The 11,505-nt window shown below is 43.8% G+C and overlaps 1 protein-coding gene across 2 annotated transcripts in view; it reads left to right on the top strand.

Annotated features, from left to right (window-relative positions):
• Positions 1-275: 275 nt before the first annotated feature.
• Positions 276-11,505, top strand: part of bahcc1 (BAH domain and coiled-coil containing 1) — a 62,828-nt gene continuing 51,598 nt past the window's right edge. The window contains exons 1-2 of one of the 2 annotated variants that reach the window (XM_023949737.1): positions 276-1,433; positions 9,436-9,768. In XM_023949737.1, the coding sequence (XP_023805505.1) occupies positions 9,597-9,768 (172 nt within the window). In that variant the 5' untranslated portion in view covers positions 276-1,433; positions 9,436-9,596. Of the gene's footprint in view, positions 1,434-6,696; positions 6,973-9,435; positions 9,769-11,505 lie in introns of those variants that run through there. The other variant, XM_023949736.1, reaches the window with a different exon arrangement.

Raw genomic sequence — 11,505 nt, 5'->3', positions numbered from 1 at the left:
ACTTTGAAGAAAGTGTCCCTCATTTTTACCAGACACATCATAATACCCGCCCTCCGAGGCGCCTGGGGGTCCCTGCACCCCAGCTCCACAATCCCCTCCTCTGCGTTCTGCTCTGCACAAACCCACAAGCCCCCTCGACCCCCTCTTCTATCCTGTGCGCGGCGATGCAGGGGTTAACGTGGTGACGTGAGCTCCTGAAGCGGTGACCTGCGGGGCAGCCGGTGGGGGCTGCAGGGAGAGAAGAGGATCAAGCCGAGGCCGAGGTCCTGCACATGGTGAAAGGAGGGGAAGAGACTCCCAACCACCATCAAACTTCTGTCCAAGTTTCAGCTCGCGGTTTTTTTTTTCCAAACCTGCGTCTTGTCTTTTTGTTTGTCCTCTTGATCCGTCAAGCGCGTGCTTCCTTTTTCTTTTAATCGTGCTTACATCAGCCTAAAGCACGTCACGGCGAGGCAAGCTGAACCCCTTTTTTTGCTGCTGGAGTAAGAACGGGTGCTAAATTCACTTTTACGCGCAAACTTGTCTGAACCGTTTGGACTCGATCAAAGGCTGCGGGGCGAGAGCGCAGAAATGCCGCGGACTCTTTAACGCATGTGCTAAATCTTTATAGCCCTCTTTTAATTGAGGCCGTGTGTGCAGGGGGGCTGTTTTTCCTGCCGTCCCACTCAGGGCAGGGAAAGCTGTGGAAAGCAGCTTCTCACAGAGGCTCTGATGAAGGGGGTGATGAATTTCAGAAAGGTGGATAAACCGTGACCTCCAGTCGGTAATCAGGCCTATCATTTGTTAAATAACCGCCACTATAAACAAATATAAATACACTTTTTGAGAAGGTCTGATAGCCTTTTTCTTATGTCTGACTCCAATAAAAACTCTGAATTTGGTTTGCGCCGTAGCCTAAAGCGCAGTGTCTGGAATGCGCAGCTTTTTAGCGCACTTAAGCAGAAGTGGAAGGCGGGGATGCAGAGATTCGTTGAATAATTTTTGTCCTGGATAGGTGCGTTTTTGGAAGGCCTGGTCCTCCTTCACGCACAGATCCGGTTCAGTGCAAACACAAATGAAAGCAAAACAGTGAGAGTAAATGCTGGCCGGCACTTATGAGAAAAGGGGTGTGTGCGTGTGTTCCATGATGTGTAACCCATAAGCATGCTTGATGTCCCTTTTCCCCCACCCCTGATGAGAAGCAAGCAGGGGGGGGGGGTGGCAAGGAAGCCTCTACTTTCCAAAAGGAGACTGAGAGGCAAAGATAAAGAAGGAAAAGGGAGAGTTTCTCTATCAAATTTCTGTTTAATGTCAGCGCTCCAGCTCCACTGTGGGGGAGAGAGGACGCGTCACTCAGATCCACATTTGCTGGTAAAGCGGCCTCACGAAGACTCAGCCTGCAGGAGAAGCTTTTAGTCGGGGAAAATCCCTCGGTGGATAAATTCGGCAAGAAGGTGAAGTAAAAGTATCGCCATTTAAGTCTTTGAATGGTTTCCATCATTTGTTTTTCTGTATTTCTCATGTTTAGGGTGAGAAAACTTCCATTTTTTAGCCTGTACTTTAAAATCTAAAACTTTTTTTGCGTAAACTTTTTGGTTTAATTAGTTTGTCAATTTGCTGAAGCAATCTGTGATGTCTTTCTTTTTCACTTCAAGGCGAGCCGTTACAATACCAGACTATATACGTTTGCATGAAAGTGATTACCTGGATTTGTCCATTTTTCATTCGCTACTAAAACACGCAGCAGCACCCCCCCTCCCCCTCCCATTGCAGAAAACACTTCTATCCCTGTCAGAGGACGAATAGTGCTGAGATGGATACACGATTTTATCAGTTTAGGCAAAACTGCAACAGTTAGAAAAGTTTTATGCCCCCCCAATCCCCTTGCTCTGTTGATATGAAGCACATGCTTCACGCGCGCATGGCTGCAGCATAAGAACGTGTGACTTCCCGGAGCTGCTGAACAGAGAATGGATTTGCTGTTTTTGTTGGGTTTGTATTAAATACAAATTCAGAGTGCGCTCCAGAGGCCAGTTTGCTTTCTTCCTCGCGGGCGCACACAGCCAAACACGCGCGTTGCTGAATCAGAGATTTCAAACTGTAAGTTTAGAAAAGTGGAAGTAAAATACAAAGCAGTTATCTGATCTTGGGGTTTGATAAAAAGACAGGAAACTCTAATTTTTTTTCCTCAATCTTTTGAAACAACAAATGTTTGTTTGGAAAGAGGCAGCTCAGGGGAAAGACCTGAAAACTTTTCTTAAATGTTTTGTACATTTAGGTACCAGCGAGATAAAAAAGAAAAAAAATGAAAACAAAAGAGGGGAAAAAAAGGATTTTATTTATTTTAGATATTTAATATAAGCATTTTTTTCATGTCTGTAACTAAAACAATACTAATAATAGAAATAAATAAATCAAATTTGAGCGTTTTTAAACTAAGAGAACCAACTAATCTATGCGTTTTTAATTAATTTATAATATATCATGATGAAATCTCTAAATTGTTGGATTTGCTTTAAGTTCAGACTCAAATGTCATGTATTCTTTAAAGTCATTGTTTGATCAAACTTACAAAATTGGACTAAGATCTTTGCATCTCGTGCTGCTGTTCTTAAGCATAATCTGTATTATTAAGAGAACGTTTCCAACACTTTAGTGTTTTCCTCTTTTAAACCTGGAGTGGGTTTTCTTAAAATGCTGAATGATCAATTGCAGGAGGTCAGGTGACCCATGACCTCCACCCCCTTAAGGCTGCCTTGGCCCTCTCAATTCTTTGCACTAGGACTATTTGGGCGCTCACGGATCCGCCAGAACTGGACGATGGTCTGCGAGAAGCATACAAAGAGGCTGCTTTCATTTCCAAGCTCCCCTGAGCGCGCAAGTATATACATGTTGGCAGAGCAGGAAGTGTTGTCGAAACTTTGAAAGACAAATACACAAATTGAGGTGGCACCGGTCTGGCGTGGTGTGAGACACGCCAAACACTCAGAAGATTTAATCCCATTATTTGAGTGGCGAACATTTGATGAGCTCTAATATCCAGATTTCCTCTTGGCATCCAGAACATAGGCTGAACCACGGATGGTTTGCTTGCAAAAAAAGACGACAGGAAGGCACGGTGTGTGACTCCTGAGAAGGTTTTGTTAATTAAAGACCCTTGCCTGTCTGTTTAGGTCGTCCAGAAATAGATGGTTGCGCTGTCCGAAGATCCATACAGACAGACTTCGTGGTGCTTTAAGATAGATATATGGTTGCGCACAGATCCTAATTTGGTGCCAAAACTATTCCTTCCATCGCCATCATCATTCTCATCTTTCTTCGCAGCTCAGCAATCACTGTCCGGATCTAAAAGTGTCTGAAAATCTGCATAATCTGTATCAGCAGTTCCCCTAAACGAGGAAATAGCCATCTAGTCGTCTTGTTAAACTATTAAAGCGTTTGGGCTGTAATCATCCAACAACATACACATGTCCTACAGAACCATGGACAAAAATCATAACACTCCTCTCTGTAATGAGTCATCTTTAACATGTTAGTTAGCATTTTTGGCCTCGAACTAAAGGAGAAAAAAGAAAAGGAAGGGAGTCTGATGCTGTGGCCACGTCGCCGCTTCCGCGTCCAGAGAGGTCAGCTTTTTTTCATAAGCTTGGCAGCGATGCTTTTCTTTCCACATCAACGTGGCTCTGTTGTCTCCTGTCGAATCACCTTTAGATAGCTGGGGCGTGTCAGTGGTCAGCATGCTGGTGGAAATGTAATCATGGAGTCGTGGTCCACTCATAACGGCTCGCCATTGGGACTCGGATTCTGCCTATTTCTGCGTTTTCAAATTTCACAGTTTCACGTTGTAGCTCTGATATTTTGGGAGGGAGTTGGAGAGTCAAACCCAAATGCAAAAAAATATATATACATTTTATAAAAGCATGCCAGTTTACGCACAATTATGTTAGATGTCCCGCATCAAAATGCGTAAAAGATTGGAAATGAACTAAAGTCAAAAAAACGCTTGGAGTTGCGCGTCGGCGCCATTCTTGGAACAGAATTACGAGAAATTCGCACAAGCCTGACCGAGAAGGAAGTCTGAAAAGCGGCTACGATCGACACTCTTGCCGGGCATCACGGAGAAGGAAGCAAAAAGGAGGAGGAAGCGAAGAAGGGACGGTGGAAAGTGTCAGTCAGGAACGCTTCATTGCTTGAGGACAATCCGCGCGCAGGACCGGTCCGTTTCAAGAGCAATCAGTCAACCCGCATTAATTACCCCCCCCCCCCCTCTCCAGGTCTTTCCCTCCCCCCACTATACGGTTCACGCTAGCACACGGAGGGAAAGGAGGCTGCTGTGTTTGTGCGCGCAAGGGGTTGACATCGTGTTATGCTTTCTCTCCCATCCACACACACCCAGCCCCCCACCTTTTGAGGTGAAAAAGAACCAATAAAAATCAAGCAATAAAAGGCTTTTCCTTGTCACTAAATAAATTAAATGCAGATTTCTGTTTTAAGTGGCGGCCCCCTTTTGTGAGGCGCGGGACAGGATTCTTTATTGTGGTCTTGTCATTAGTGCTGCGGACAACACTGTCAGGGGAGAGGACGGGCAACCGAGCCATTTCACGGTAAATACCCCTCTATATTGAGTCTGTCCACATTTCCTGCCACTGTCTTCTAGAAATTGTTATTTTTTAAAAACATTTTTAATTGCGTTAAAGTCTTAAGAACAAGCATCCCTTTGCCTCAATAAAAACCCTAAAACTGATATTTTTTAAGAAGAAAAAGTATTAAAATTGCCAAGAGGGAATATTAATATAAATATTATAATTATTTTCTCCCAAGTATACACCAACTTTAAAACCGTATGTATCATTTAAACCTAAATGTATGCATCTGTTGTTTAGAGTTTCTTAATAATGTGTTTGATGAACAGTGGAAGTTTGCAGACTCTTGCTACTGTGCTACACACAAGCACACGCACGCACGGTGTCTGAACGAGGGGCATGGACACGCAATCTTCTACGGAGGCTAAATGGGAAATGAAGTGATACATCTGCTTGTTTCTGCGTTATTTCATGTAAGATGTATGTATTAGTTACTCTTCAGAATAAGATGTAAATGTTGTACTCCAATAAACCTATCACTCTGCTGTAAGTGTGCTTCCCTTTTTCCTTTTTTTGGTTAGTGTTTTGTATGGATTTCATTGCACATAGCTTGGGTTTTAATGTTTTAAGACATCATATGGGTGCACGCATATATATATATATATATATATATATATATATATATATATATATATATATATATATATATATATATATATATATATATATATATATATATATATATATATGCACATATATATTTAATTCATTTTTACGGGGCTAGGGTAGTAAAAATAAACGTGGCAACGTGTCTCTTCTTTCATTTTCATATTTTATAGCAAGAAGAATAACTTTTCCCCCCACATGATTCAGTTTAAAAACCAAAAAGAGCCCTTTTCTCGGCTGCGCAGCGTCCGTCTTCCTGTGTTTGTTGCCGCTCTCGCTTCCATTTTCCAAACAGCAAGTTGTTTCTGCGAATCTGGCCTCTACATTTAATTCAACGTGTAATTTCCCTCCTTTTGCCGTATTCCCTTTGATTTAGTCACTCTTGACTCTCCTTTTGCTCTGGGGCCAACGGGGTTCGCCGTGGGGGGCGCCTTAAAACCGCCCCTCCTTATCTCCTTTCATCGTTCAGCGCGGGGCCGCCTTGAAACCGCAGGGGCAGTAATTGCTTTTTTCAGGCAGCCCAGTGCGGACTGGCCAGCAGCCAATCAGAGCCTTGTTTACACTCTGTGACTGACAGCTCCATGGCAAAGTGCCAACCAATCAGGAGCGTCGGTGAGAGCGAATCCGTGAGTTTTAACCCTTTGTTGGCACATATAAACAAACCTGCAGGAGAATATTAGTCCGCGCGTAAAGCTCGTATATATTCGGCGTGTATCCTTCCAATTTTAATTGGCTAAATATGTGAACCCTGCTCAGGACTAACCCCAGGGAAAGTTGCCTTCAAATTAAGCAGATTCAATTTGTGGTGCGTTGAAAAATGTATAGGTTTTCATATAATGTAAAAAGGAACATTTCTCCATATATTTTTCATACATACAAACATTTTTAAAAATGACTACATTTGTTTCAATTAATGGATTCAATAACTTTGAAAATATTCTTATTTTAAAAATTTGTTTTGCAATTATACCAGTATAAGATTGTGTAATTAATTCCATAAACATCTCCTTAGCTGGTTGTTTTAGATGTAAATATATAAAAACGGAGTTATTTTTTTAGAACAGTTAGAAAAACATTTAATTTTTCTAAAATAAAAATGAAAAAAGCGCACAAGACTTAGAAGATGAACATGCAGAGTGCGTCAGGTCCGCGCCTCTCCACTCCGCTCTGGATGCGCCGCTGTGCCGCCTATCTCCCTGCGTTTACTCCCGCACTCAGTGCGCCGAAGGTTGGAAATCAAACGCCCGCCGTTTTGCTCGGCGGCTCCGGCGGCTCCCTCATTGGCTCCCAGTTGCAGCCAATAGCCGCTTCTGTTTACTGTCAAGGAGGCGGCGGTTGTGTGTTGGAGGGCGTGCGTGCATGCGTGCGTGCGTGCGTGCGTGTGTAGGGGAGTGTTCAGGGGCACGCTTTCACATCGTCGTTCGCAAACCAATAGGGCCTGCGCGTCCACCCCTCTCCGCGCACACACCCCTTCATCTTTTACCTTCTCCTCCTCCTCCTCTTCCTCCTCCCGGCGTGTCTGAGTCTCCGGCTGCGTGAACGAACCTCGATTCACTACAAGCCTGAACTTCTACGATGCGTCTCTGCCATACCTCAACTGACTGCACAGCACCGTCTGCAGCAGCGCTGGATGTAATCAATCCCACATGTTTCATCTCTGCGAGTCGGGGATTTTCGCTTTGAATATTTTTGTACTTTTTCTTTCATTAAACCACACACTCCACGCTAAGGATCCAACTTATCAGTAAGTGGAAAATATGTTGTCTTTTCATTGTAATTTTGGCTAATGGCGCTTTTGGTCTTTTTTATTTTAAGGATCACAGTATCGACCCAATTTGTAGTTTTATTTTGATGGATTAAATTCTGGTGTTTTATAAATTAAATGTCAGGCATCTTACCTTTAAGAAAGAGACAACAACATGATTAAAGCTCTTAATATTCAGAGTATTGTGGTAAATCCATGTTTTATTCATTAACTGTAAGGAGGAAGATCTGGATGTTGTATTTTTAAGAGGACCCTCTTCTGTGTTGTCACTTATTTCCAACTCTATTATACTTAATTCATTTCTCTTTTATTTTCTTTATCTTTACGCGTCGCCGCTTTTTTAATTATTGCGTCTGCGCTTGTTTTCTGCTGTAAGAGCGCGTTACAGATAGAAGCGATGCGGAAATGTGCTGCGGTCCTGCCTCGGTGTGAGGGCTCTGCAGACGCCGGGCTGCCTAGCCTCAGCCGGGCTCGCCGCTGCCGCACAGCCGGGCTCACAGTGTCTGGAGTTCGTGCGCATCTCCTGCCACACTTCCTTCACTTCCAAAATTTGATGAAAATAAATATACTTATTTTCTTTCATTTAAATAGTTACATTTTCTTCATATATGATAAAGGGTTTATTTTTCAGCATCAGACTTCAACTGCACGAGATCTGACAAGCGGAATTGTTTGCGCATTTGATGGCTTTTGTGCAAAGTTCGTGTAATGACATTTTGAGCAGCAGTGGGTACTTTTGTGGGGAGATTTTCGTGTTTGACCCTTAGCAGGGCAGTGACGGTGGATGTGTGTGTTCGTGGAGGTGTGTGTGTGTTTTAGAAGTACGTCTGCACGCCTGCATGCTGGCTGCACACACAAACAGTGTTTTCGCTCAGATCTGCTTTTGTTGCGTGGATAAAGCAGCATTTAGATTGTTAATGGTGACTCCAAGGCGAGTGTTTACGGCGTGAAAATGTAAAAAACGCACGGACAAATGTCAGATAAGAGTGGTGTATGATTGATGCCCCCGTGGAGAAGGGCCATTGTTTCTCACAGCCTAGGGGACAAGAGGGAGAGCCCACTTTGCCTTCCCTGTGCGCCTGCAGTAGCCTTCCCTCCCTTGGTTTCTCCCAGCGCTGTCGACTAGATGTGCTCCAAAGAGATAACGCAGCACCAAGTAACAAAAAGGAAATTTAATAATTCAAATGCACTTGCAGGTTTGGGAAAAATGCTCGTATGGGAAGCATTTGTTATGCTTGTTCACGTGCGGACGCACCATAAGAGCGGCCGAAGTTTGGATTTTTTAAAAATAAGAAGAAGAAAAAAGAAAGTTGCAGTGTTTTAGTAGAGTGTGCGTGTTTGAAACACTTGATCGGTAGAATGCACGCAGCTTGGGCTCTTCACGAGCCCCTGGTTCATCCAGAGCATTTGATATTTTCTTTGTTCCCTTATCGCGATGCCTGGGAGGTGCCTTCTGCATCTACTGAGCGTCCACCTAACGCTCCATTGAGAAGCCCCAGAGATGGACCACGGAGGGAGTGTTTGGGTGGAGAGCACGAGATTTTTTAGAAAATATCTCCTGGAGGCAGATTTAAAATGTTTTGTCTCAGATATTCTGCTCTTTTACGCACGAGGAGTTAATTTAAAAGCTGTACAGAGTTTTAAACTACAAAATGTAAACACTCAAATACAGTTGTTTTTTTTAATAAATAAAAAATAAAAAATGACATTTTTCCTCACAACTGCTGCAAAGTATAACAGCAGTACTGTGTTTTAACAAATTAAATCAGTTGTGAGATTATGAAAGCAACAGATATTACGCACATTTTGGCTCACTTTTGAATATTTTGGACAGCGAAAATATTCGGATTATTTAAATTGGCACCAATCAGATCAGTGAAAACTTCTCCTGCCTGTCAGGAATCGCAGCGAGGATGAAGCTGCCTACGCGCTGAGCGTTTTCTCACTGTTTTCAATGCTGGAGCGCCGAGGTCCGCAGCTTGTTTTATGATCCGTCCTTGCTGAGTCCAGAATCGACATCTCTTCAATTGAAGATGACTTTTTAAGGAGCTGTAAAGTACTGTGCCAAAACGACTGCTTGTACCTGCCTGTGTGTCAGATGTCTCCTTTCCTTTCTCTTCTTTTTCCACTGATAAAGAAAGCTCTCTGTATTTGCATTGCTCGGCTAAAGTAGGAATAGTGTGTGTTCGTGTGTGTGTCAAATGTTGGTGCCAGTCATGCTTTGCAGGGAAGACTCGCGTTGTCCTTGTAGCTCTTTCTGATTTAAAAACTTTTCAGTAGTAAGATGTGCATTTTTGTTTTTTCTTTAGACTGAAACAGAGTTCGTGAGCTGAAACAGTCTTGGTTTGAAGCGAAGCACTGACCCACTCACAGGCGTTTCTCCGGCGCGCTCTCCCTGTTTGGCTCCTTGTCAGCGCTCTGACTTGTCTCTCCTCTTTGTAGGACATGACGGGGACTCCGCTCCAACCCCGCAACGCCAAAACTCCGCAAGAAGAGGAGGAGAAAGTTAATAAATAAAAAGGATTATTTGAGTTTTGGGTGCCTGAGACCTTCATTGCCTCTGGATTTTACTCTGGATCTGGGATTTATCGCTTTTCATCGCCATGGAAAGCCGCGAATTCGCCCCGCCGCACCACCTCCTGACGGAGCGGAGCGCTTTGGTTCACAGCGCCGCGTCTCGGATGGCGCCAGGCGGCCACGGCTCCGTGCAGCACCCCGCTCACTTTCAGCCTGGGAAATATTACTCATCTCACCTCTCCATGGGTCCGCACTCAGGTTAGTGGCGAATGTGATACTTTACCGTGGATTTATCACACATGCGGTGTTGGAACATGCATCTTTGGAGTGCAGCGCAGGCATATTCTTGCAAACTTTGTGGGATTTTATTCCCTCTTGGGGGGAAAGCACAGTTTTAGAGAATTCCTCTCTAATATTTTGTTTTTTAAATTTTGGAGTTCATGACATTGCCTGATACTTACCAGTCAAAATGCAAAGAAAACGCCTAACCTTTACAGAACAATGGTGGTGCACAAATCTGAGAAATTCTGAGATGAGAAATTCTGCGAAATGAATCCACACGAGAATTTATGAACGCAGTTTTTAATTCCTTAACAGGGATTATTAGCTGTTTCCAGTGGAATAATCTTGTTACATATTTATTAGGGTTCATCAATTAGTAAAGTAAGATACTAATCGTTGCCATTTGCAATTAAGTTCAATGAAAATATACTTTTAGCTGAACAAAACATGAAATGTACACGCGTGAATGTGCGCGCCAGTCCCTCTCCTTTGTGCTTGGGTGCTGTGGTGCCGATGGGTTCGGGGCACATGCTGGTTTTTGTCTCAGGCTGGGGGTCGGTGGGGAGGTAAGTGAGGCTCTGGCTGATAGAGGTGCGGGTAATACCAGAAAATCCGGTTTCTATATTGAGCGGGGACTTGACGGGGTGAGAATGGGTTGACAGTGCATGCATTAGATTTAACAAGTAGCTTTGGTATCCTGTCTCAATAGGGAGGGGGGGGGGGGGATGTGCGTGCGCCCGTGCGCTTGTGATTTGAAAAGAATAATAATAAAAAAAAGGTTCAGCTTGGAAAAAATTATTTCACAAAAAAACCAAAACAGGTGGATTCTTTTCCATGCAGGTTTAGAAATGTTTTTTTCTTACAAAAATGCTGATTAAGATGTTTGATTCATTTTCCTTCCAAATTATTCCTGAATCATATTTATATAACTTGCATCGCCAATATAGTTTATATGCATGCTGCAGTGGGGGTTGTATGATCCTATTTTACTTCTATTTTTTGTGTGTATTTCTGCGTCCCTGTCATTTCCTGTCCGGTGATTAACAGTCATCTGTCCTGCGCAGCATCGCAAACATCCCTTCATTTCTCTGCGCACCGACACGCTTTACGCCCCAATTTATAGATGATTCTGTAACGTGTGAGGGGGGGGGGGGTAAGCATAGTAATGCGCACCGATAATGCTATTGTAATATATTCAAGACCGGGCCTCTCGCTGGGTCTCAAGGTGCATGACACTGTATTGAGATTCCAGATATCCAGACTCTCCATGCATGTCCCTTATGGGGTTTTGACTGACATGATGGGCATAGTGGATTGTTGTTTTTGCGTGGGAGGAGGGGGTTTGGGAGTGCACCCGCTCGGCTGTATTTGCTGGAAGGTTAGAAATGGGGAGGGAGGCGGGGGGGGGGGGTCTCTTACCTTTGTCCTTGCCCCCCTTAGAGATTGGGAAAGCTGGTCCTAAGCCTCGGCACAGGGGGTAGGTATGATGTGGAACTGGACGCAGCAAAGCAGGGGGCGGGGGGGGGTCATGACAGGGGTTTGCTGCAGGTCTTTGTGCACACACGGACTTACAAACACACACACTATTTACAGTCTCGGACAGATTAATGAATATTCAAACGAAAAGGGACTAATAAATGCATCTACATTTCCTGAAATCTCTGGCATGCTTGAATTTGGTCGCTCCTGACGGTGAGCCATGACGCATATTTG

This window comes from Oryzias latipes, chromosome 19 (assembly GCF_002234675.1).
Source record: "Oryzias latipes chromosome 19, ASM223467v1".
Classification (NCBI taxonomy): Eukaryota; Metazoa; Chordata; class Actinopteri; order Beloniformes; family Adrianichthyidae; genus Oryzias; species Oryzias latipes.
Note: the sequence above shows the minus strand (reverse complement) of the source record. Positions and strands in the feature narration are given on the sequence as shown.